At 46.2% G+C, this 24105-nt stretch overlaps 1 protein-coding gene across 1 annotated transcript in view; it reads left to right on the top strand.

The window, feature by feature from the left end:
* Positions 1-24105, top strand: part of LOC124614112 (protein piccolo-like) — a 1087733-nt gene that overhangs the window by 219874 nt on the left and 843754 nt on the right. Inside the window, 1 exon segment of the mRNA XM_047142918.1 lies at positions 20931-21040. Within this exon segment, the coding sequence (XP_046998874.1) occupies positions 20931-21040 (110 nt within the window).

The raw sequence follows: 24105 nt of genomic DNA, 5'->3' as shown, positions 1-24105 counted from the left end.
AATTGGCCTTTGTAGGGTTTCCGGAACAAAGAGAGATAATTTGTGTGGTAAACTAGGCAGCACACTTGACCTGGTCAGCTACGCTGAAGAAACAGCCACTCGTATCGTCGTATATCTAAACTGAGAAGAGGTTTGATTAAATGGCTGTACCAGCAGTACTGAACTATTAGATTTTGAAAACGTAAGTAGTATTTTAGGTAATACGAAAACAGAGCAAAATATTTTCAGTAGTGGTAGTCTGTGTTTTACACAATACAGCATAATACGTTTTAAGACAAAAAAGGAAAAAAGAAACGACACACCACGAAAAAATTATCCGAATGGAATGAAAATCTGCAGATATGATATACATGCGCAGACAAACACATGATTGCCATTTCAGTTAAATTGGATGATTTAGTTAAGAGAAAGCGCTTCACAAACTGAGCAAGTCAGTAGCGCATTGATCCCCCTTTGGCTCTTATGCAAGCAGTTATTCGGCTTGGCATTGATTGAAAAAGTTGTTGGATATCCTCCTGAGGAATACCGTGCCATTGTGTCGGACTGGCGCGTAAGATCGTCAAAAACACGAGATAGCTGGAGGGCCCTGCCTGCATTGCTCCAAATGTTACAGTTTGGTACAGACACGGCAATCTTCCTGGCCAAGATTGGGTTTCGGAAGCACGAAGACGAGCAGTAGAAATTCTCGCCTTGTGGGGGTGAGCCATATCTTGCTGCACTGTAAGGCCAGGATGGCTTGCCATGAAGGGCAACAGAACGGTGCGTTGAAAGTGGTCGACATACGTTATGCTCTGGGGTGGCCGCGGATGACAACCAAAGACGTCATGCTATGAAAAGGAATGGCACCCAGTTTTGCGCCCTAACCCCCACCCCCCCAAAAAATGGCACCCGAGGCCATCGCTCCTGGTTGTAGTGCCTTGTGGCGGGCGACAAGCAGGTTGGTATCCCAGCACTGTCTGGAACGTCTCCGGACGCATCGTCGTTGGTCATGGGGGACCGGAATTTCATTGACTGAAATAGAATTATCTTTGGGGATGACTCCCGCTTCGAATTGAGCCCCGAAGATCAACGATGGCGTGTCGAGTTACGCCCCGGACGGCAGTGCGACACTAAACTGACTAGAGCTCGCCATACGGGCTTACAACCAGAGTAATGGTCTGAGATGTCCTCCTCTGAGGAAGATCGCTCTGATTATCATCCGCGGCACTCTTACAGCACAGCGGTACGTTGTCGACGATATTCTACTCCCCGTTTTGTTGCCCCGCATGGCAAGCCATCCTGGACTTACATTTCAGCAAGATAATGCCTGCCCGCACACGGCGAGAGTTTCTACTGCTTGTCTTTGTGCTTGGCATACCCTGCCTTGACCAGCAAGTCGCCAGATCTCTGCAAGTTGAGAACGTTTGGAGGCCCTTCAAGCAACTCAGAATTTTGACGATCTAGCGCGCCAATTGGAGAAAATTTGGTATGATATCCCTGAGGAGGACATCCAATAACTCTATAAACCAGTGTCAAGCCGAATAATGATTGCATAAGGGCCAGAGGCAGGCTAATTCGTTAGTGACTCGCTTATTGTTTGAAGCTAATTCCATTGAATAAATCATCCAGTTTTTCTGAAACTGTAACCATGCCTGTGCATGTATATCACATATACCGATTTTCGTCCCCTTCGGATAGCTCCTTCGTGATGCGTCATCCTTTTTTCGTGTAGAAAAAAAGTGTATTTGAATATGGCTATATTGTTGCTCAGAACTAAAAATAAATCATAAAACTTTTGCTCATTCAGTATCTGAAGACTGCACTAAAATCGAAGGACGCAAACTTTTCATAGGCTAAGATGCGTAAAATAATCTAATGCCTCCGTGGCGGACGGTAAGTGATCGATCAGAATATCTGCTCACCATAAATAGCAAAAAATGCATAAAACGAATCACTGCGCGATAATCCCAGTGGGGAGTGCCATTCTGTTTTGGCTCCTCTAGCGGTTCTGTGGCGTGGCAATTTCAATGTGTACCAGGACTGAACACATGCGCAAACAAAGAAAAAAGTAATAATAATGGAAATGAAGTCCCCCGCTTCTTCACAGGGCGTAGGGGAACGATGCGGGAGACCCGCACCGCCGCACTAGGCAAGGTTCTAATGGAGGTGGTTTGCCGTTGCCTACCTCCGACCGTAATGACGAATGGCCGAGATGAAGACGACGCAACAACACCCCGTCATCTCGGGGCAGGTGAAAATCCCTGACCCCGCGGGAATCGAACCCGGGACCCCGTGCCCGGGAAGCGAGAACGCTACCGCTAGACCACGAGCTGCGGACAATAATAATAATAGTAATGTCGGATGGCGCAACGGCCTGAAGCAAGTGTTTCAGTTTGGTCGCCACTTCGGCAGCTTTCGTGTCCCTGAGCTAATGGCACCCGGTGTTCTCAGGCGGTCCCCATCGAGATAGTAACCGGGCGCGACATTACTTTAAGTTCGGTGATCGGGCGAGAACTGGTGTGTCCAACGTGGCTAAGCCGTTGGCAACAAAGTGGTAGTCACGTAATTTCAACTTTTTTTGTGATGATACAAACTTGACGATTACCACTATTATTTGTCAAGGATGTAGGTCCACACCGAGTTATTCTGTGGCTTCCGTATATAACTTACGAGGAAAGCCTGGACCCGGGCACGTCCTTCAGCAGGGCTAAGGCAAACGTACCTCCACGCGCAACCGAGGCAGTGGCGCGCCTCCAGCGACCTCGTCGCGGTCGCAGACTACGGCGGCGCCTTTGGGTTTGGGAGCGCTCGTGCCGCCTCGATCTCGTCGTTGGTGCAGTGCTCACGGCTGCACGGCGATCCGCTGCGAGCTCTGCCGGAAGAGCGGCTCTTCCCCTTCCTCCTCCACGTCCGCCCACGCTTCCTCGCTGCGCTCCGTCTCCCCTGCAATGCAAATTGCCCGCTGCGGTCACTGCCGCCTTCTGTACTAAGCGAGCGAACAGGAGACCACGGCGACGACGTCACGAGCGGCTGAAATCGCCTACTGCACAGTCTAATTAACGAGCCCCCCAAAAATGTTTTGCACCGCCCTCATCGCATGCATTGTTTATGATTTTTTTATTTTTAACTGAAAACTTCCTCCCCAACTCTCTTGTGACCGCTGTAAATCGCTGTCTTTTCAATCGTGAAACGGTACAATGCTGCTCGTCGACATAGTTCAGTTTACTAACATAGCTCGTAGGCTTATGTCAGACTTAGGTGAGTTACCTTGTCACTTTACGACAAAAAATTTTGTCAGCACGGGAAATTGCCCGCCAACTGACGTACACAATAGCTGTATTGTTCAAATATTTTACAGTCGTCTTGGGTCCCAAAAAAATAGAAGATATGCGTTATAGCGGTCGTCCGCGATGAACAGCGTCTGTAATTTATGGCTCTCACATAAAATGCAGATTGACAATAGGAAGAAATGAGTTTCTCATACAGGGAAATTCATTAACATAGAATATAAATTTAAGTGTGCGCAACTCCTTTTTGAGGATGTGTCTGGAAGGCAGCCTTGTACGGAATTGGAACTTGTTTTGCTGTAGATAAATGATGAAGATAACGCGGTTAAATCGGACAGTTAATAGACTGGATTGTCGAGGAAAGAAAAAAATGTGGCACGTCTTCTCTAAAAGAAGGGATCGTTCGATCCGATACATCCTGAGGCATCAAGGAGTTATAAATTTGGTGGACGGATGTGTGAGGGATGGAAATTTCAGATGGAGGCCAAGGCTAGACAACATGTTCAAATGAATGTACACACATGAGCCAAAACTTTATGGTCACATCCGTAATACAGCATTGGTACACCTACGAAACGCAATACAGCAGTGATTCTGCATGGCACGGATTCGACAAGTCCCTGGTATGTTTCTGGAGATATGTGGCACCAGAAGTCTACGCACAGGTCACGCAATTCCCGTAAATGGCGGGCCAATAATTTGTGTGCAAGGAACTGACGCCTCAAGGTACAAATAAGGCGAATATTGTGGCCAGTACGTCAGTGTGAACTCAATATCATGCTACTCTACCACTGTAACACTATCTGGCCTTGTGACAGGGACAGTTATCCTTTTAGAAGATGCCACCGTTGGCGGGGAAGACATCAAGTATGAAGGGAATGCAGGTGATCCGCAGTAATTGTCACGTGTCCACTGCTGTTGTGGTGCCTTACACTGGAACCACATATCCCATGGTAGCCCACTAGAATATCCCTCGTAGCATAATAGTGCCCCCACGCCTATGTCCGTGGCACGGTCTATGTTCCGAGCAGCTGTTCGCCGGAATGATGGCCTATCCGAACACTGCAACCGACGGGAGTAACAAGACAAGCGATCCTTCGGATCGACCGACACGTTTCCAGTGATCCACAGCCCACTGTCGATGATCTTGTGCGTACTGCAGCCGTAATTGACTGTATCTTTCGATCAGCATGCGAATATGTCTTCGGCCATGGAACTCCAGCTCAAAAATTTGCGCTGAAAAGTCCGGTCCGAAATATTTGCGCCTGCGCGCCACATTTTACTCTGTCGTGAGATCTGACACAGATGCCCCTCCTATTCTGCTTTGCAAAGTGAGTGCGCCTCTGATCTGCATATTCTGAGATGAGGCGTGGGCGTCCGACACCTTATCGCCTACTCGTAGTTTCAGCATCCTTTAACTATTTTCCACAGACGCTCATGAGAGTAGCGTTCAAGCAGCCGACGAGCCTCGCCGTTTCCTATCTGCTCATTCCCAGGCGCCGGACCATAACAATCTGCTTTCGTCAGAGTCGCTGATACCAGTCGATTTCCCCATTTGGAACCCGTATCTTCAATGGAATGAGTTTCCATTCGGCTCTGGTCCGGTTTTACAGTTTACTTACCGCGTCAAGTACCTCCAACGCCACATGTCAGTATTAACCCCCGGACTACCATTTGGACGTATGAGCCCCTTGATAGGTTAGCAGAGAAACATTGAGAATTTGCTGCGTGTTATCGCTGTTTATCACTGTCCTCTGGTAAAGTGAAGCCTGTTGGTGATTTACGGAGTTATTATAATTACATATTGCACCTGTAGATTGTGCTGCCCTCGACTTTCATTGTTATCCCTCGTCTGCGTATTGTCGCGTCGAATTAATTAACGCTTGCCAGTTATCGAATTTGCAAAGCGGGCTGCCGTTGCGCCTCCCCGGACACGTTGTGTCAACGAATTGCAAGCACGTATTGACGTTTACAACATCACAAAAAGTGCACCTGTAATCTGAGTTATAAACTTAGAGAGATGCTCTCTCCACTGATGTATGTGTGTTTTCCATACGCCTCGTAGATTTTGCGCAGTTACTTATGAATAACCGTGAATGCCCTATCACTCCCTGAGTTGGAAATGAAATGGCGAGAAATGTTAATGTCATATCGTTACTTCTACTACATTAATTACAATAAAGACACATTAATGTGTCTGAAAAAAGAGAAAGACTGGCAAACGGTGAAATCGCGCGGCGGCCAGTGGTCATAAAAAATAGTTCAAATGGCTCTGAGCACTATGGGACTTAACATATGAGGTCATCAGTCCCCTAGAACTTAGAACTACTTAAACCTAACTAACCTAAGGACGTCACACACATCCATGCCCGAGGCAGGATTCGAACCTGCGACCGTAGCGGTCGCGCGGTTCCAGACTGACGCGCCTAGAACCGCTCGGTCACAACGGCCGGCACGGTGGTCATAATGTTTGGACTCATCAGTGCAGCTATGCACACATGAAGATACAATGGGGTGGAGAGTTGCATCAACTATGACCAAAGACGACGGCAGTAGCAGCAACAAACAACAATTTCAGGTACTTCGAGCAGATTGCAGCAGAAGTGCACTCTTTCTTTTTGGAGGCAACTGAAAGGGCTGTGTCACACCATCAATTTGGCCTGTTAGATGCTATTCGAAGTCATCCGATTCCTCCGTTTAACACCATTTCCGTAACAATCTATAAGAACACAAATAGTACACTGTACTGCACTAGTCTCCATCAGTTATTCTCACGAGTACTTATATGTTCTGAAAATAATCCGTGGAAAATGCAATTTTTTCCGCCACCATCCAGTACAGAGAAGACGGGAGATGTTTTGATGTTAACAATCACATATGAGAAAAGTGTCGTTAAATAATCGTTCAGTGTCCGTTCGCTTTCCGTGTGTCAGAAGTCAGTGTCGTGTATTTTCGGTTGTGGTTGATGTCTGGGGAGTGGGCTGCCTGACAGCCGGCAGTATCCCCCGCGCCACTTGCAGAGGGGGCGTTGCCCCGGCCAGTCACGCAGACGCAGAACGCCCGACACGCTACCCTGCACGCTTCCGGCTGCCGCGCGCCTTGCGGCTCTGGTCGTTGCTCTTAACGCTCCCAGCTGTAACAGCTGACACGGCCACCAAACATGCCGTGTGGTCTCTCATCGTTGTTTTGCCAGTCTATTCGTCCATTGAAAACAGCACGACTTTATAAAGAAGAAAAAGTTGCACATTTCAATAATTCATTTTTTATACGTTGTACTTCAAAACATCGAGCGACTCGTAGTCCAAAGTAGGATTGGTTACAACAGTGACGTTATTCGTTTCTCATTGTTCATTGGCGATCAATGCAGAGCCGTTGCCAACAGAAACAAGAAACAAAACATATTCTTTTTTCACTTTCATTGGGTTGGTTCATTTCGCACAGTGACAGTGATTCCATCTAATAGCCAAAGCAAACAAGCGTCTCCACTAACACGGTAAAGTAACTGTATGTTAGCACAGTTTAATTCGAATCTCCTCATAATTTATTTTCTTAAATCTGCCCCCTTCCCATTTTAGCGCTCTCCAGCCCTTTTTTTCTCGCCTCCTCCTCAAACTTCATCTACTTCTACTTCTTCTTCACGTCACTCCTTTTTGAACCCTCTCCAACTTTTCTTTCGCTCTTGTTCATTATACTGTACGCGCCACAAAACTGCGCCCCCACTGAAACGTCTCCCAGAGCAGACGTCCGTAACCGTTATTTGCACATTAGTAGAGTATTAAAAAACGTATACCTCCTAATACCGTGTCGGACCTCCTTTTTCCCAGCGCAGTGCAGCAACTTAATAGGTCGTTGGAAGTCCACTGCCGAAATATTGACCCACGCTGCCTCTGTAACCATCCATAATTAGTGTTGCCGGTGCATGATTTTGTGCACGAACTGACCTCTCGATTATATACCGTAAATGTTCGATTGGTTGCCATATCATTTGCTGGAACTGCCCAGAATGTTCTTCAAACTAATCGCGAACAGTTGTAACCCGGTGACACGGCGCATCGACATCCATAAAAATTCCCTCGTTGTTTGGGAAGTCTATGAAACGCTGCATCTGGTCTCCAGGTAGCTGGACATCACCATTTCCAGTCCATTATAGGGTCATGTATACCAGATGACAGTGAGTTTTATGAAAACACAGCCAACACTATTATGCATCCACCACCAGTTTGCACAGTGCCTTGTTGACAACTTGGGTCCATGACTTCGTGGCGTCTGTGACCCATCAGCTCTTACCAACCGAAATCAGGACATATCTGACAAAACCACGGTTTTCACCGTAGCGAGCCCAGGAAAAGCGCTGGAGGCGATGGGAGTGCTGTTAACAAAAGCAGTCGCATCGGTTATCTGCTGCCATAGCCTATTAATGCAAAATTTCGCCGCACTGTGCTAGCGAATACGTTCGTAGTACGTCCCGCATTTATTACTGCGGTTATTTCGCGCAATGTTGCTTGTCTGTTAACATTGACACCTCTACGCAAACGCTGCTGCTCTCGGTCGTTACGTGAAGGCTGTCGGCCACTGCGTTGTCCGTAGTAAGAGGTGATGCGTGAAATCTGGTTTTCTCCGTAGGCTCTTGACACTGTGGATCTTGAAATATTAAATTCTCTAACGATTTCCGAAATGGAATGTCCACTGCGTCTAGTTCCAACTACCATTCCGCGTTCGAAGTCTGTTAATTCCCGTTGTTCGGTCATAATCAGGTCGACAACCTTTTCACTTGAATCACCCGAGTACAAATGACAACTCCGCCAATGCACTGCCGTTATATTCCTTGTTTACGCGATACTACTGCCATCTGTATTTGTGCATATCGTAATCCCATGACTCCTGTCACCCCAGTGTACGTATCAATTATACGGAATCGTAATGGAAAAAGCAAGATAGAAGGCGCGAGAATTGAAACACAGGACAAGTCTTTGAAAGAACGTAGGTTCAAATCCATGTACAGCTATCCAGATTTAGATTTTCTTTGTTTCTGCTAAGAACTTGGTTATGTCCAATTTCGTTTCCCATTCATGCGCAGTTGAAGTGGTCTTAGTGGAAGCTCATACCTTAACGTCCTTTTCTAAACGTATTCTGAGACTTAAAAGCGTAATTTCCACCTACAGATGGAGATGTGATTTTATGTTTCGCCCAAAATAGTTTGGGTGTCCAGTGGAACTGTATTTGTCTAACTAAGTCGTCAGCGTAAGACGGCCGAGTATGACTGACGTGCTAAGCGTCTCTTGTTAATAACCAGCTCTGGCGAATAGACTGACAGAGGAATGGAACGCCAGGGAATGATATTTTGAGATGGGATGCAGTGGGTCCATTGCGGGGGCCTGTTTGTACGTGTGGCTCATTGTATCCCATATCTAATTACTAATTACGGAAGCTGCGAAGTTTATCTACATGTGGTGAGTCTCTTCTTGCTATAGAAAGCGGCAAATTGAAATCGTCAGCAACACAGCTACGTACGAACACAATGATTATTAGTTGTTGATGAGCCTCATACCTTTGAAGAACATCGCTGCAAACAGAACACTTGCAACTATACATAAATTGCAACAAATTCTTGATAATGGAGGGTAAACAGCTATACATACGATCTTGTAAGACAGTACGCGTTCTCGGTCGTAGAGCAGGGGATTTTCTGACGAGATGTCTCCTGACATCAATCTATTTCCTGCAGGTGAACGGTCTTGTGGTAATAATGTAGCAAACGTCCACGTCATCAATCCAGATGAAACAAACTCTGTGCAGATATTCACATTTCGCAGGTAGCGGTTCAACTTTGTAGGCGAATCTTGTATCTCTGTTTCGTGTGGTGCATACACTTCTATGGAAAACTAAAACTACGAAAGTAATTTTCGCACAATGTGTCACAGCCAAGTAAAATAGTCCAGTAAAACTTGGACCATACATACGAGGGTAATCCCAAAAGTAAGGTCTCCTGTTTTTTTATAAGCACATAGACCTGTTTATTTCTACGATGGTTTACATCAGTTTAAAGCTTGAACATTAAGCTGTTTTTCGACATAATCACAATTTCTGTCGATCCTTTTTTGTAGACGCTGTGGCAGTTTTTGTACTCCCATGTTATACCAGCTCGCCGCCACGTTTTTCAGAAAGTTATGAACCTCTTCTTTCACCTCGTCGTCGGAGCTGAGTCTCTTTCCGGCCAAATGTTCTTTTAACTTAGAGAACAGGTGGTAGTCACTGGGCGCCAAGTCAGGACTTTAGGGTGGGTGGGCGATTATATGTTCCACTGAAACTGTTGCAGGAGAGCAACGATTTGCCGAGCGATGTGTGGGCGAGCGTTGTCATGGAGAATGTGTACGCCCTTGCTCAACATTCCTCTTCTCCGGTTCTGAATTGCCCGTTTGAGTTTTTTCAGTGTCTCACAGTACCTGTCAGCGTTAATTATGGTCCCAGTGGGCATAAAGTCGACCAACAATACCCTTTTCCGATTCCATAAAACGGTTGTATGACTTTACCGGCAGACTGTGTTTGTTTGAATTTCCGCGGCTTTGGCGAAGAAGGATGCCGCCGCCATTGGCGTGATTGTTGCGTGGTCTCAGGTGTAAAGCGGTATGCCCAGGTTTCGTCACCCTTAACAATTGAGTCCAGAAAGCTGTCCTGTTTGTCTGCAAGGCGTTCAAGAATGTGCGGGCAGCATCAACTCGTTGCCGCACGTGGTCCTCAGTCAGCATGCGTGGCACCCATCTTGCGCACACCTTCCGGTAGTTCAATTTTTCCGTTAAAGTTCTGTGAGCGGTGCTTCGGGAAACCTCAGGAACCAACGTGCAGAGATCATCCAGGGTGATCCGCCGATCTTCACGCACGCTTTGCCCAACCTTCAACACTGTCTCCTCAGAAATTGACGTTCTCCAGGATACTTTGTTCGCGGTGAATTCCGATCCGACCACCTGCAAACTCTCTACACCACTTACGAATATTTTTGACAGCTATGCACGACTCACCATACACTTCCGTCAATTGGCGATGGATTTCAATAACTACACCGAAGTCACCGCGATTTAGGGTAGTCCCCTCGACATAACGAAAGACAAGAAACTGTTCTTAATAGGACGTGTGATTGCCATTGACGGCAGTGGACGCTCTGCAACATGCTCCCATACTGGCCACAAGACTGGTAAGAAACTCTTGTGGTAGGGCGTTTCATTCCTCTATCAGCGCGACTGCCAATTGCTGGATAACCGTTGATGCAGGTAGACGTGCTGCGATACGTCTCCACAACACATCCCGTACGTGCTCAACGGCATTTAAGTCGGGGACACGGGTAGGGTAGCCCATACGCCGAATATCCTCTCCATCCAAGAGATCCGCTAAGCACTCCGTCTAACACTGTCCTCCATGACAAAGGAAGTCCGGTCTGAATGTACTTCTCAAAAGCGTACATGGGGAAGCATACAGTGTCACCATAACGTTGATCGGTGTGTGTACCATTTTCAAAAATTTAGAGGTCAGTACGCCCATACAACACTATGCTTCCCACAGCATAACACCTGGACCACCACACGATAACGTTCGACAATGATCCTGAGTGTATTACGTTCCCTGATATGGCGAGATGTGGGCAAACGTACTTGGAATAAAAAGTATCAATTCTGTTCGTTTCATTGCGTATTTCTTTGTTACCTTCGGTACTATACTGTAGCAACCCTTCCCTACCTGTGGTCTAATTTGCTTCTAGCTATGTCACGTGGCAGTAACACATCACGCGACAGCTACTTTCGTCCTTAAATTTTGCAAATAAGTGCGTTTTTCGTAAGCAATTTTGCAGTAGAATTTCGAAGCACTAAAAAAGCAGTTATTTCGTCCATGTTCATGAAATAAACTGACAGAAAATAATCGCATCTCCAAAAAAATTATTAATGTAGACTAATGAATTTTCGGCAATACATTTGTCTAGGTGACATAGTTAGTGATTAACTTTGCAACGTCACAGACTGATGTAAGTGCGAAATAAACCATTGCAGTGCTGGTACATTAATAAGCAGTGTAACCGCCAGAATGTTGAATGCAAGCATGCAAACGTGTTGTACAGGTGCCGGATGTCAGTTTGTGGGATGGCGTTCCATGCCTGTTGCACTTCGTCGGTCAATGCAGGGTCGGTTAATGCTGTTCGTTGATGGCGCTGGAGTTGTCCGACGATGACCCATATGTACCCGGCTGGAGACAGATCCGGTGACCGAGCAGGCCAAGGCAACATGTCGACACTCTGTAGAGCATGTTTGGTTTCAAAAGCGGTATGTGGGCGAGCGGTATCCTGTTGGAAACCACTCCCTGGAATGCTGTTAATGAGTGGCAGCACAACTGGTCGAATCACCAGATAGACGTACCAATTTGCAGTCAGGATTCGTGGGATAGCAACGAGAACGCTCCTGCTGTTGTACGAAATCGCACCCCATATCATAAATCCGGTGTAGACCCATTCTGAAATTACAATTCAAAATGGTTCAGATGGCTCTGAGCGCTATGGGACTTAACTTCTGACGTCAACAGTCCCCTAGAACTTAGAACTACTTAAACCTAACTAACCTAAGGGCATCACACACATCCATGCCCGAGGCAGGATTCGAACCTGCGACCGTAGAGGTCGCGCGGTTCCAGACTGTAGCGCCTAGAACAGCTCGGCCACCTCGGCCGGCAAATTACAATTCAATCAAGACAGTGAAATGAATACCCTTAGCAAATGAATACCCCTGCATATAGGCGTCGATATCCATCAACGGGGACCGTCGAAAATGTGTGCCCCGACCGCGACTCGAACCCAGGATCTCCTGTTTACATGGCAGACGCTCTATACATCTGAGCCACCGAGGACACAATTGCGGCTGCCTTGAGACCCACATTCCCAACTTACTGTCCCGCACTATATTCGTAGTGCCCCTGCCCGTTACACTCTTACTCGCGGCTTGACAGGTTCCCGTAAGAGTTCGGGCACTGTTTGTGCATCCGCACAAAAGATGGTCAAATGGCCGGTGAGCCTTAATTGTATATATACAGGGTGCGTCAAAAAATATAGACACACTTTGAAGCGCCATAGAAAATTTATTACCGGTTCTACAATGTTAAATTTCTGGAAATGGAAAGCTTAAAGTCCAATTGGAAAAATAAATGTACTTTGCAAATGTGATTAATGTTCAGACTGGTGGCCTTCAGCATCAATACATTTCTGAGTACGAGTCACCACTGATTCCTTACATCGTACCAAAATGTCCAATGAGATTTCTACGCATACCGCCAGAATTTCATTCCAAAGTGTGTCCAGGTTACGTGGTTACACCTCATCTTTTACTGTGCCCCATAAGAAGAAATCCAGCGCCGTGAGGTCTGCAGAGCGTTCAGGAAACTCGATTGGTCCCCTGCGTTCTATCCACTGGCCTGGCACATTGTGATCCAGGTATGCTCGTACGTCCCTATGATAGTGCGGCGGGACGCCATCTTGTTGGACATAAAAATCATCATTACCGTATAATGCACGAATGGCACGGACATGGAGTCAGCAAGCACTGTTAGGTACGTTTCTCCAGTAACAGTACCTTCAAAGCGGAAAGGCCCAATCAGTCCCCTTGCAGACAAACCACACCACACATTTACACCAGGCAAATTCACAGCCTTTTCAACTATAATGTGAGGATTTTCTTCAGCCCAGTACACACAATTGTGCCTATTGACAGTTCCATTGAGTTTGAATTGGGCTTCATCCGACCAAATTATGCTACCCATTAATCCCGGTTCACGTCTCACCATCTCCTGAACCCATTCACAAAATTCTAACCTTCGATCTGGTTCGTCGTCACTTAGCTGTTGCACCAGCCTTGGAATGTACACACAAAACTTGCCTTTCTTCAGAATGCGTAGCATACTACTAGCACTTCACTCTCACGTGCCGCTTGCCTTGAAGATTTTTGAGGCGAACTCTGAACCAGTTCCAAGACCGCAGTTGTGGAATTATCACTTATGGCTGTACGAGGTCCCCCTGATCGACCTTTATGCTCATCACACACTGTTCATTGAATTTCGAATTTGTTTCGTAGACGTGTAATTGTTAACCTTGAAGGTTGTTCTGTACCATACTCACTTCTCCACTGTCTTCGAACCGCAACTACACTCCTGGAAATGGAAAAAAGAACACATTGACACCGGTGTGTCAGACCCACCATACTTGCTCCGGACACTGCGAGAGGGCTGTACAAGCAATGATCACACGCACGGCACAGCGGACACACCAGGAACCGCGGTGTTGGCCGTCGAATGGAGCTAGCTGCGCAGCATTTGTGCACCGCCGCCGTCAGTGTCAGCCAGTTTGCCGTGGCATACGGAGCTCCATCGCAGTCTTTAACACTGGTAGCATGCCGCGACAGCGTGGACGTGAACCGTATGTGCAGTTGACGGACTTTGAGCGAGGGCGTATAGTGGGCATGCGGGAGGCCGGGTGGACGTACCGCCGAATTGCTCAACACGTGGGGCGTGAGGTCTCCAAAGTACATCGATGTTGTCGCCAGTGGTCGGCGGAAGGTGCACGTGCCCGTCGACCTGGGACCGGACCGCAGCGACGCACGGATGCACGCCAAGACCGTAGGATCCTACGCAGTGCCGTAGGGGACCGCACCGCCACTTCCCAGCAAATTAGGGACACTGTTGCTCCTGGGGTATCGGCGAGGACCATTCGCAACCGTCTCCATGAAGCTGGGCTACGGTCCCGCACACCGTTAGGCCGTCTTCCGCTCACGCCCCAACATCGTGCAGCCCGCCTCCGGTGGTGTCGCGACAGGCGTGAATGGAGGGACGAATGGAGACGTGTCGTCTTCAGCGATGAGAGTCGCTTCTGCCTTGGTGCCAATGATGGTGGTATGCGTGTTTGGCGCCGTGCAGGTGAGCGCCACAATCAGAACTGCATACGACCGAGGCACACAGGGCCAACACCCGGCATCATGGTGTGGGGAGCGATCTCCTACACTGGCCGTACACCACTGGTGATCGTCGAGGGGACACTGAATAGTGCACGGTACATCCAAACCGTCATCGAACCCATCGTTCTACCATTCCTAGACCGGCAAGGGAACTTGCTGTTCCAACAGGACAATGCACGTCCGCATGTATCCCGTGCCACCCAACGTGCTCTAGAGGGTGTAAGTCAACTACCCTGGCCAGCAAGATCTCCGGATCTGTCCCCCATTGAGCATGTTTGGGACTGGATGTAGCGTCGTCTCACGCGGTCTGCACGTCCAGCACGAACGCTGGTCCAACTGAGGCGCCAGGTGGAAATGGCATGGCAAGCCGTTCCACAGGACTATACCAGCATCTCTACGATCGTCTCCATGGGAGAATAGCAGCCTGCATTGCTGCGAAAGGTGGATATACACTGTACTAGTGCCGACATTGTGCATGCTCTGTTGCCTGTGTCTATGTGCCTGTGGTTCTGTCAGTGTGATCATGTGATGTATCTGACCCCAGGAAGTTTCTCCTTCCTGGGACAATGAATTCACGGTGTTCTTATTTCAATTTCCAGGAGTGTACATTCTCAAACTTCCATTACCACGTAATTATCTGCTTCCGCGCTTCAAAGCTCAAACGCACGTCCGCCATGTTGCAGTTACTTCCTTACCACTGCTGCCACCTGTTGAAGACACATAACAGTACTTTCTCACAGATATTTAACCTTGTAGAACGGGAAATAAATTGTCTATGACAGCTCAAAGTGTGTATACATTTTTTTGACGCACCCTGTATATATATATGAAGATGGTATCTGTTCTTTCGGACATGTCCACCCAGATCGCGCGACATGTATCGCATTGAACATTTGTGTGACATAATGGAGAGGTCAGTTCGTGCACAAAATCCTCCACCGGCAACACTTTGGCGTTGTGGATGGCTGTAGAGATAGTATGGCTCTGCAGGGGACTTCCGTCGACTTATTAAGTCCATGCAGCACCTCCTATAGAGGGGGTGCTGGACCATGCCATGTCGCGTTGCTGCACTACGCTGTGCAATAGGAGGTCCGACACCATATTAGAAGATATCCCATGACTTTAGTCACCTCAGCAACAGTATCCCTTGTGACCACCATATCCTCCATTGCTCTCTCTTTTGCACTAAATCTACGTCTGCGGACTCATCTTCGGGAGGATGGAGGTTCATATTACAGATTGAGGTTTCCTGTGATTTCTCTAAATCGCTAGGTGGATGCCGCCAGCGTTCCTTTGAAATAGCACGGCAGATTTCCTTTCCGAGTCCAGATTATGCTTTCAATGTAATTAAGTCATATTCGGCCTGGCATTAAGCCTGATCTTGTAGTTTTTTGTGGATTTGATCTGTTATTGATGCTGCCTAACTTTTTCCCCTCTCCTTACGGCTAGCGAGCTCCAAGCGAGGCCATGGACAGCTCAGTCAGTGCGTGAGTCAGCGCGGAAGGCTCATCAGGTGGAGCGCCGCCGTGTCGCCCAGCCGCTATCTGCCCACCTGGCCCTGTGCAGCGCCTCCCACTCAAACATTCTCATGTCACGCACGTTAACGAAAGCGACACTTACATTAATTACTGTAGCAGGTACTACCTCCGCTTCCGATGACCTGTTGTGGCCGTTTTTCTCTGGTTGCCTGAAGGAATTTGAGTATCTGGAGATGTTACATAGGGCTGTTGAAAATTATGCCACCTTATTTTTTATTGCTGAAACCAACAACGGTTCTGGGAGCGCGCACTCTGTATCTGTAGGCATACGTAATGCGCGTGCCCCTCCCCCTCCTCTCTTTTTTTTTTCCACAACAGCTGAAACAGCCAGTCGCTGGCTAGCCGTTGACAGGTGAACAGGTGCAAGTGGTACTCGTCGGATTTTGTGTTGTGGGCAAAATGACAGAAAAACTGGAACAACCTCATTGGATCAAAATTTGTTTTAAGCTTGGCATTTATCAAATTGAAACAATCCACAAGATTCGAATAGTGTTTGGGGACGAAGCAGTGGGTACCGTATATCTAAAGGAGTGGTACAACTACTTCAAAATTGGCCGCTCATCAGTGAAGAGTGAAGCGCGTCCAGGTAGGCCCATCCACAAATTAAGTTTTATGGGTCACATAAAAGACCCATGTGATGCCGGATAGACGAGTCACGATCAGAGAACTTGCAGACGAGGTTAAAATTAGTATTGCACCCATTTCTTCCATTTTAACTGTTAAAATTGGTATTGGATTCATTCTTTCTGTTTGAATGGAACATTTGGACCGCAGGAGGATCGCAGCAAAAAATTTGTGCCGAGGTTCCGAACAACTGAGCACAACCAACTTCGTTCAGAGATCGAAAAAGAACATGCTGGATACTGTGATCAGTAATCCCCATTTTCTTAATGGAGTGACCCCTGGTGACGAGTCCTGTATTTATGGGTTCGACCCAGAGACAAAGTTCCATTCATTGCAGTGGAACCATCCATTATTCTTGAGACCCAAAAGAACGAGGCAGGTCCGCACCAATGTAAAAGTCATGCTGGTCGTTTTTTGACGCGAGTGGCATGGTCCGTCCCGAGTACATCCCAAAAGGTCTAATATCAAAATAGTACTACCCTTCAGATTCCGTGCCGCCGTCATGGAGCAGTCACACGTGAACGGACAGACTTGCGGGCAGCGGGCAGTTGACATCTTCACAACAGTAATGTACCCGCTCATCATCATTTAAGACTGATTATGCCTTTCAGCGTTCAGTCTGGAGCATAGTCCCCCTTATAAAATTCCTCCATGATCCCCTATTCAGTGCTAGCATTGGTGCCTCTTCTGATGTTAAGCCTATTACTTCAAAATCATTCTTAACCCGCTCATGGTTCACAATTAATTCAGAGCTTTTTGGCCAAACGCAACTCTCTGTGGATTGCCAGGCTCCCTTTTCCCTTGACCGAGCACCGAGTGACTTCTTTCCCTAAACCGAAAAAGACTCTGAAGGGGATCATATTTGAGAACAGGGAAGACATGCTGCAGAATTCGACAGAGCAGCTACGCACTATACCAAAAGAGGCTTTCCACCGATGCTTGCAGCGTTGGGAGAGGTGTGTAGAAGTTGAGAGAGGCTACTTGGAAGGTGGCGAGTGTCAAACAATTGTATCTGAATAAAGATTGATTTTATAAATAAAAGTCGAATGGTTTTTGAAGAGCCTTCGTATAACTGCCTGAGAGACTATTGCCGCCGAATACAAGTATCTTTAATGTGTCCGGGACGGGACATGTCGTAAACCATCTCAAAAGGCTGTACGTAGGGATCTGTGAATAGTTCATAATTTTGGAATGTTGTTTTGCAGTCCATACTGCAGAAGTTACTTGACAGCAGGGAACTGATGAATGGTGCAGACTCTGGCAGTTGACCCCGATCGTAAATAAATGTAACATATTGCGCATACATAGGAAAGGAAATCCACTACTGTACAGCTACTCTATTGATGGCCGGCCGCGGTGGTCTAGCGGTTCTAGGCGCGCAGTCCGGAACCGCGCGACTGCTACGGTCGCAGGTTCGAATCCTGCCTCGGGCATGGATGTGTGTGATGTCCTTAGGTTAGTTAGGTTTAAGTAGTTCTAAGTTCTAGGGGAAGTCCCATAGTGCTCAGAGCCATTTTTTGAACTCTATTGATGACAAACAGCTGGAGACCGCGTCTGCTGTAAAATATCTAGGTATAACTATCCAGAGCGACATTAAGTGGAATGACCAAATAAAACAGATAATGGGAAAAGCAGACACCAGACTCAGATTCATCGGAAGAATCTTAAGGAATTGTAACTCATCCGCGAAAGAAGTGGCTTATAAGGCGCTTGTTCGCCAAATTCTTGAATATTGTTCATATATCTGGGATTCCTATCGGGTAGGACTGATAGAGCAGATAGAGAAGATCCAAGGAAGAGCGGCGCGTTTCTTCACGGGATCGTTTAACTAAAGAGAGAGCGTTAAGGAGATGATAAATAAACTCCACTGGCAGACGTTACAAGAGAGGCGTCGTGCATCACGGAGAGATTTACTGTTGAAATTTCCGGACAGCACTTTCCAGAAGGAGTCGAGCAACATATTATTTCCTCCCACATACATCTCGCGTATTGACCACGATGAGAACGAGTGGAACTTGGTTGGAGGGATTAGATAGTGGTACCGAAAGTATGATGTAGATGAACAGAAACGGACTTTCTGCATTTGCAGACGACCTGATGTTCGTCGTAAGTAGTTGCTCGAGAAGAAATGTAGAATACAAGTGTAACGCGGCACTCAATCAAGTTGAAGGATGTCGTCGAAGTGTCATATTGTCTCTAAGACCTCACAAAACTACGTATTTCCTGCTGAAAGCCAAGTGTAGTAATGAGATATCTGTGAATATTCTTAGATGAAATTTGCAGTTTTACACATTGTAGAAAAAAGGCAGGCAGAAAGATACAAACGTCAAACACAAAATTATAAACATCGCAAGCACAAAACAACCAGGGCGTACCACCAGCCCACATTATAATTTAAGTTGTAGTTTTTACATTGGTGACAGCGAATTCATATGCCAAGTGCAGTACGTTATAACATTATTGCTTTGAAAAAATAAAAAGTCTTCTGCCTACGACTGCGAACGCTATGACTCTTTTGACTCTTTGGTCCATTAATCCGGGCAGCATATCAGAAGTCTCTTGCAGCTGTAATGACGTACTTTGGACGAGAACATTTGCTACTTAATGAGTTACTCCTCACGCGATGAATCATGTTGAAACTATACATGATACGGAAACAGACATTTTTAGAAACTTCGGATGATGAAATACATTAAAACAGACTGTTTCAGATATAGCGTAGAATCTGATACTGCTAGGGTTTTTTTTCACTTGTCGGATCCTAATTATTAGACAGATTCAAATAGTAACTCTAGCCATTACTTTTTAATCACTTTTTAATACCTGCAGATTGACTGTAATGGCTTGACATTTGCGTTTTTGACATTCGTATAGAGTGCATTCGTTGAGAAGTGATTGTCGGACCTTATACTTGAAACTTCTCTGACGTTTTCAAGAGTTGGTGAAATGCGCAGAGTGAACACCACCCTCACAAGTTTGAAAGACAGCAAATTCTTCTCGTGATTCCACAGAAAGTAGTCCATTGGTTTCAAATCTGGTGAATTTGGTGGTCCTGAATTGCTACGCCTGTAGAATGTATAATAGTGTCCGACCCAGGTTTTTTGTCTAAAGTAGTTTTGTGGGTACTGCGTCGAAATACGTGAAAGTAATTTATCCATGTCTGGTATATCTAAACTAGAGGGGTTTTACGCCATCTAAGACTCTCTCTCTCCCCTCAGTATTGTCTGTTTTTATTAAATGAAATATTAGATCAGTCTGTGAATATTGTGGTTTCATTTTCTTTGCAATTTCCTTGCTTTGATGATTGCCTGGTGTTGTAATTTAGAAACATGTCGCTTATAGTTATTGCAGTTGTATCAAATGTGCAGAATGAAATAACGATGGACATTTTGCTCAACTTTCAACAAACTTCTTATGCTCGTCTTTTTGGGTCACATGGTTGTTCCCCAATAGGAACTAAGCAGCCGGTCAGAATTTAACATCCCATGAAAAATTGTCTAATACCTAAGGAAGATGTGATTCACATGAAGATGGGGCACGGATCTATCCTAATTATTCCATGATGATCGACTGCTTCGATGAACGGCTCACACTTCACGCAGAGACAGACGGTTCAGGAGGCAGTAATTTATGATCTCATACCTTGCAGAGAAGCACGTTCTATTCTAAACAGGCAATGAGGCAAATATTCAGCGAATCTTCAGAGCGGAAGGACAAATCAAGCTCGGTAATCTGTAACAGCTGTGCCCCACTGTGGACCCAGCAAGGACAGTGACGTCAGCAGTTGTCTCGGAGCGCATGATATTCCCAGCATGAATTCGACTCTAGAGTTCCTGCTAACTTCTGACAGTTCCGTCTTGGTGGGAACTCTAACAAATGAAGGGAAAACAGAATGTCACGTCAGCAGGGTCTGCAGTGCCGTACAAGGAGGGGAGGACACAGTCACAGCAGGTAGATGACACCTTTCGTGCCAAAAACGCGAACACCTGCCAGAATGAGTATTTGATATGGCGCTCCATATACGGAGTCATGGACTGCAATTGGTGAACTGTGTTTCATCATGTTCAGATAAAACAATAAGTGAGTAAGAAACCGTTAGTACTTATTCGCCGAGCGTTAATCTCACTAATTAGACTTCGTACCATTACTGGTAACATGTTTTCATTATGTCCAACACTCGTTGCTTTCCTCAATCTCATTCTCTTCTTCCCCTGTACCTTCTCTTGTTCTCTGGATCACTTTCTTTTTACTGATTTTTTCAATAGTTATGTAGTATAATGTGGTGTCCTGTTTCGGGGCTGTGCAGATAACTATTCGTTAAAAAAGGAACTTTTTTTTATTAATGTACTCTGAATTTTAAAAATAATGATAGTAGCTATGAAACACGAGCTGCAATTGTTCCTGGAGTGCAGTAAATAATAAGCAAGTGAATAAAATACTCTACAACGCATGTTACCTTCTGGGCTGAGACTCGCAGCCCCACATCTTGCTCTGCCCGCTACAGCCGCCTGCTCTCGTGCTTTCAGGAACTGCCCCGCCGGACTGACTGCGCCCATCGCGCGCCAGGTGCTGGACGAGGTCAGAGCAGCCAGCAAGAAGGACCCAGACTCATGCGGCTTCGTCCACAGCAAGCACGGTGAGTGACGCTTAGCCCAGACCGGCGCACGGGCAAATACCGCAGGTCGTCGCAGGCTTAAATATAAAATGGTGTTTACCGTCTTGCATAGCTACCCAGTGAATGTAATATGTTCTATATCACATTAGCATTCTAAAGTTGCAAGCCGCGTGTTTACATGGCTAACCAGATTGAATCGAGCAGAAACGTGAGAATCGTTCATATACGTTTGGCATCTGTTAGTAGAAAGAAGTGCAATATCTGAAGGTTTCAGGTGACCAGAATTGGCGGCAACGTTTTGATGGATCGATACTTTGGAGTTTTGGGATGGAGGATATCTTTTCTGATTTGTGAAGCCTATGTGGATTAATAATAATCAGCCATTTTCTTGAACAGATTTCTTCGTGCAGGAAAGAGAATTAGCGAATACGTCTGCGGATAAGTTGCTTAAGATTCTGAATAGTGCCGGGTGATTATAAATAAATTACTGCTAGTCACGGAAGTCCAGAGTGGGCTGTAATTATCTATGGTAGCGGATCTTGGAAGATACGCTAATGTTTTAACGGGGAACCGATTTACGCTGGCAAAAATTAGTTACAATTTTGGATACCATGCGCTAATCTCGCGCTGTACTCTGTTGGTATGATATCCGCGCTGACATTAGGCAAATCATAACACGAGTCAACAGTATGGCTATCGAGAAGAGAGAGCGTACGTGCGATGCCAGTGAAACTGTTTTATGTGAATGGCAGCAACTATGGTGCTGCATTGAGAGAGTACCGCCGACTGAAAGATCTGAGGAGAAGTCCGATGTCATTAAGTAGTTTAAAGAAGCTGATAATGAAATTCGAAAACACAGGTGAGCTTGGTGTGGCACCTGGAAGAGCAAGGCGTTCTATAACGGAGGAAATTATTGACGAGGTTGTTGCTGCTATAACGGACCATGCAGTCCGTGCCACATGGCCCAGGTAGTGGTAGTGCTCGTGCAGTGTCACGAGAATTGCCCATCCCATGGTCAACAGTACGGAAAGTTTTGCGGTCTATTTTACACTGATACCCGTAAAAGGTCCAGATGGTGCAGCAACTGAATGAAACCTCATGGTCCGCAGAAACGTCCTGAAAGTTCTCTTCTGGCACGCGTCGAAGTTAATGACACGTGGTCGTGCTATAATGTGAGGACTGACGAGGCACATTTTACACTACAGGGTGCAGTGAATACATATAACTGGTGAGGTTAGGGTTGTGTTAAAGCGCGTATTGTGCACGAAGAGCCATTGCAGTCGCCGTGTATGACTGTGTTGTGTGGATTCACAAGCACCTTTATTCTCGTTCCGTTCTGCTCTAAAGAGAATACGCCCAGAGGGGCTGTCATATGTGCCGCAACGTCTGCACTTATCGAGACCTCCTCCTACAGTATGTGATGCCTGCTTTGGAGGAGCGCCACTGTGTCGAAACCGCTGTTTGCTTGCAAAATGGGACAACACTTAATGTCGCTCGCTCTTGAAAGATCTGCTTAATGCAACCTTCCACGAACGTGTTATCTCCAGAAGTTTTCCAGTGCATCGCCTGCAATATCACCTGACCGAATCCATGTGACTCTTGGCTCTGAGGATACGCAAAAGAATGCATTTACTAGAGACACTTCCCGTCTCTACGTGATATGAAGCCCAATATACAGAAACACGTTACTCAGATTCCGCTGGAACTGCTACGAGTAGCTGTTGATCACGTCCTTTTGCAGAAGCGGCATCTCGTCGTTGTCTCCCCAGTTCGTATTGAACAAACTATGTAAGCGGCGGTCAGTACTAAAATCAACATTATGCCTTTCTCACTTGTTTGACCTTTTGTGCCTATGTCACGTTACTAACCTGTTGCTGTACGTTTTTCTTGTATTCACAGCGCCGTATTTGCACTGTTTTTCTTCCAGCCTAAATCGCTTCTGCATTAACGGATAAGTATAACTACCAAGTTTCGCTGCCGTACGATGGATACAGTCCACACTGGACTTCCGTGTAGCTGCACTTTCATTATCACCACTCGGTACATTCCGAGAGTACATCGTACTGTTACACTTTTCAGCATTAAAACTGTATCATTTGCAAGCTGGGAAAACTCGAAGTTTTATTCATTTTCCATAAACTTTAAATCAGTGTTAGAGGTTTCTCCTTCGTTACCTTTTGTTGTATGTGTTATTCGAGTTAAACTAAATTTTGATGTAGGAAGTCTAGAGATCGTGGGATCATAATGCCAAGCACAAGTGCAAATTGTAGTGTCTTCAGGTAGTATCACAATAGAAAGACACTGTAACATAGACAAAAAAGGTTGTTCGTCCCAGGAATATGTACAGTTTGGGGTTACACTTAATATGTTTATCATCCTTCCCTTCTACAAGAGTACTGGGCACTGATTCAGTAGTACCTTAGATAGTAGTTTCAAATCGAACTTGAGCTTCATTCCTCCGCGTTAGCTACAGCTAATCCCTCCACAAATCGTAAAGAAATCCTATTGCGCGTGTTGTTCTTGTTGAGGGCGTTTGCTCGGGTGGAGGGCTGAAACCCTAGGGCAGCGCTTGACGGCGTTGTCGCCGGAGCTACACAGAAGCCCTGCATGTCCGAGCAGAGTAACCAGGCGCTTGACCTGAGATCCACGTACTGCCTCGTAAACGAGGAGTGCAGCAGAGTATTGCACCGAGCCCTCTTTATGATTCTTTCCTTGTTTACGTTTGTTATCATTAACCAAAGCGGGCGTTGGCCTCATGTCCTGCAGACGTCCAATCACGATCGTTCTGTAATGTTGTTTACATACCAACCATCCAACTACTTTTTTGATAGGTTGACCATCTTCGTTTAAAAATGGTCACCTTATGATAAAGCTCATATGTTACCGTATTTAAGAGACAGAAAGAGTTGCTTAATGTGGGGATATACAGTAACCGTCTTTTAATTTTTTTATTACACAGGATGTACCATAATTAATAGCGAAAGCTGACTGAAAGTATCCCTTAAGAGAACATAGGTATTTATTTGAAAAGTCTGTGTCCCAGTCACATTTGTGGTAATCAGGACAGTATTCCATGATGAAGTAGT

Source organism: Schistocerca americana, chromosome 1, assembly GCF_021461395.2.
Source record: "Schistocerca americana isolate TAMUIC-IGC-003095 chromosome 1, iqSchAmer2.1, whole genome shotgun sequence".
Classification (NCBI taxonomy): domain Eukaryota; kingdom Metazoa; phylum Arthropoda; class Insecta; order Orthoptera; family Acrididae; genus Schistocerca; species Schistocerca americana.
This window is presented reverse-complemented; position numbering and strand designations above follow the sequence as displayed.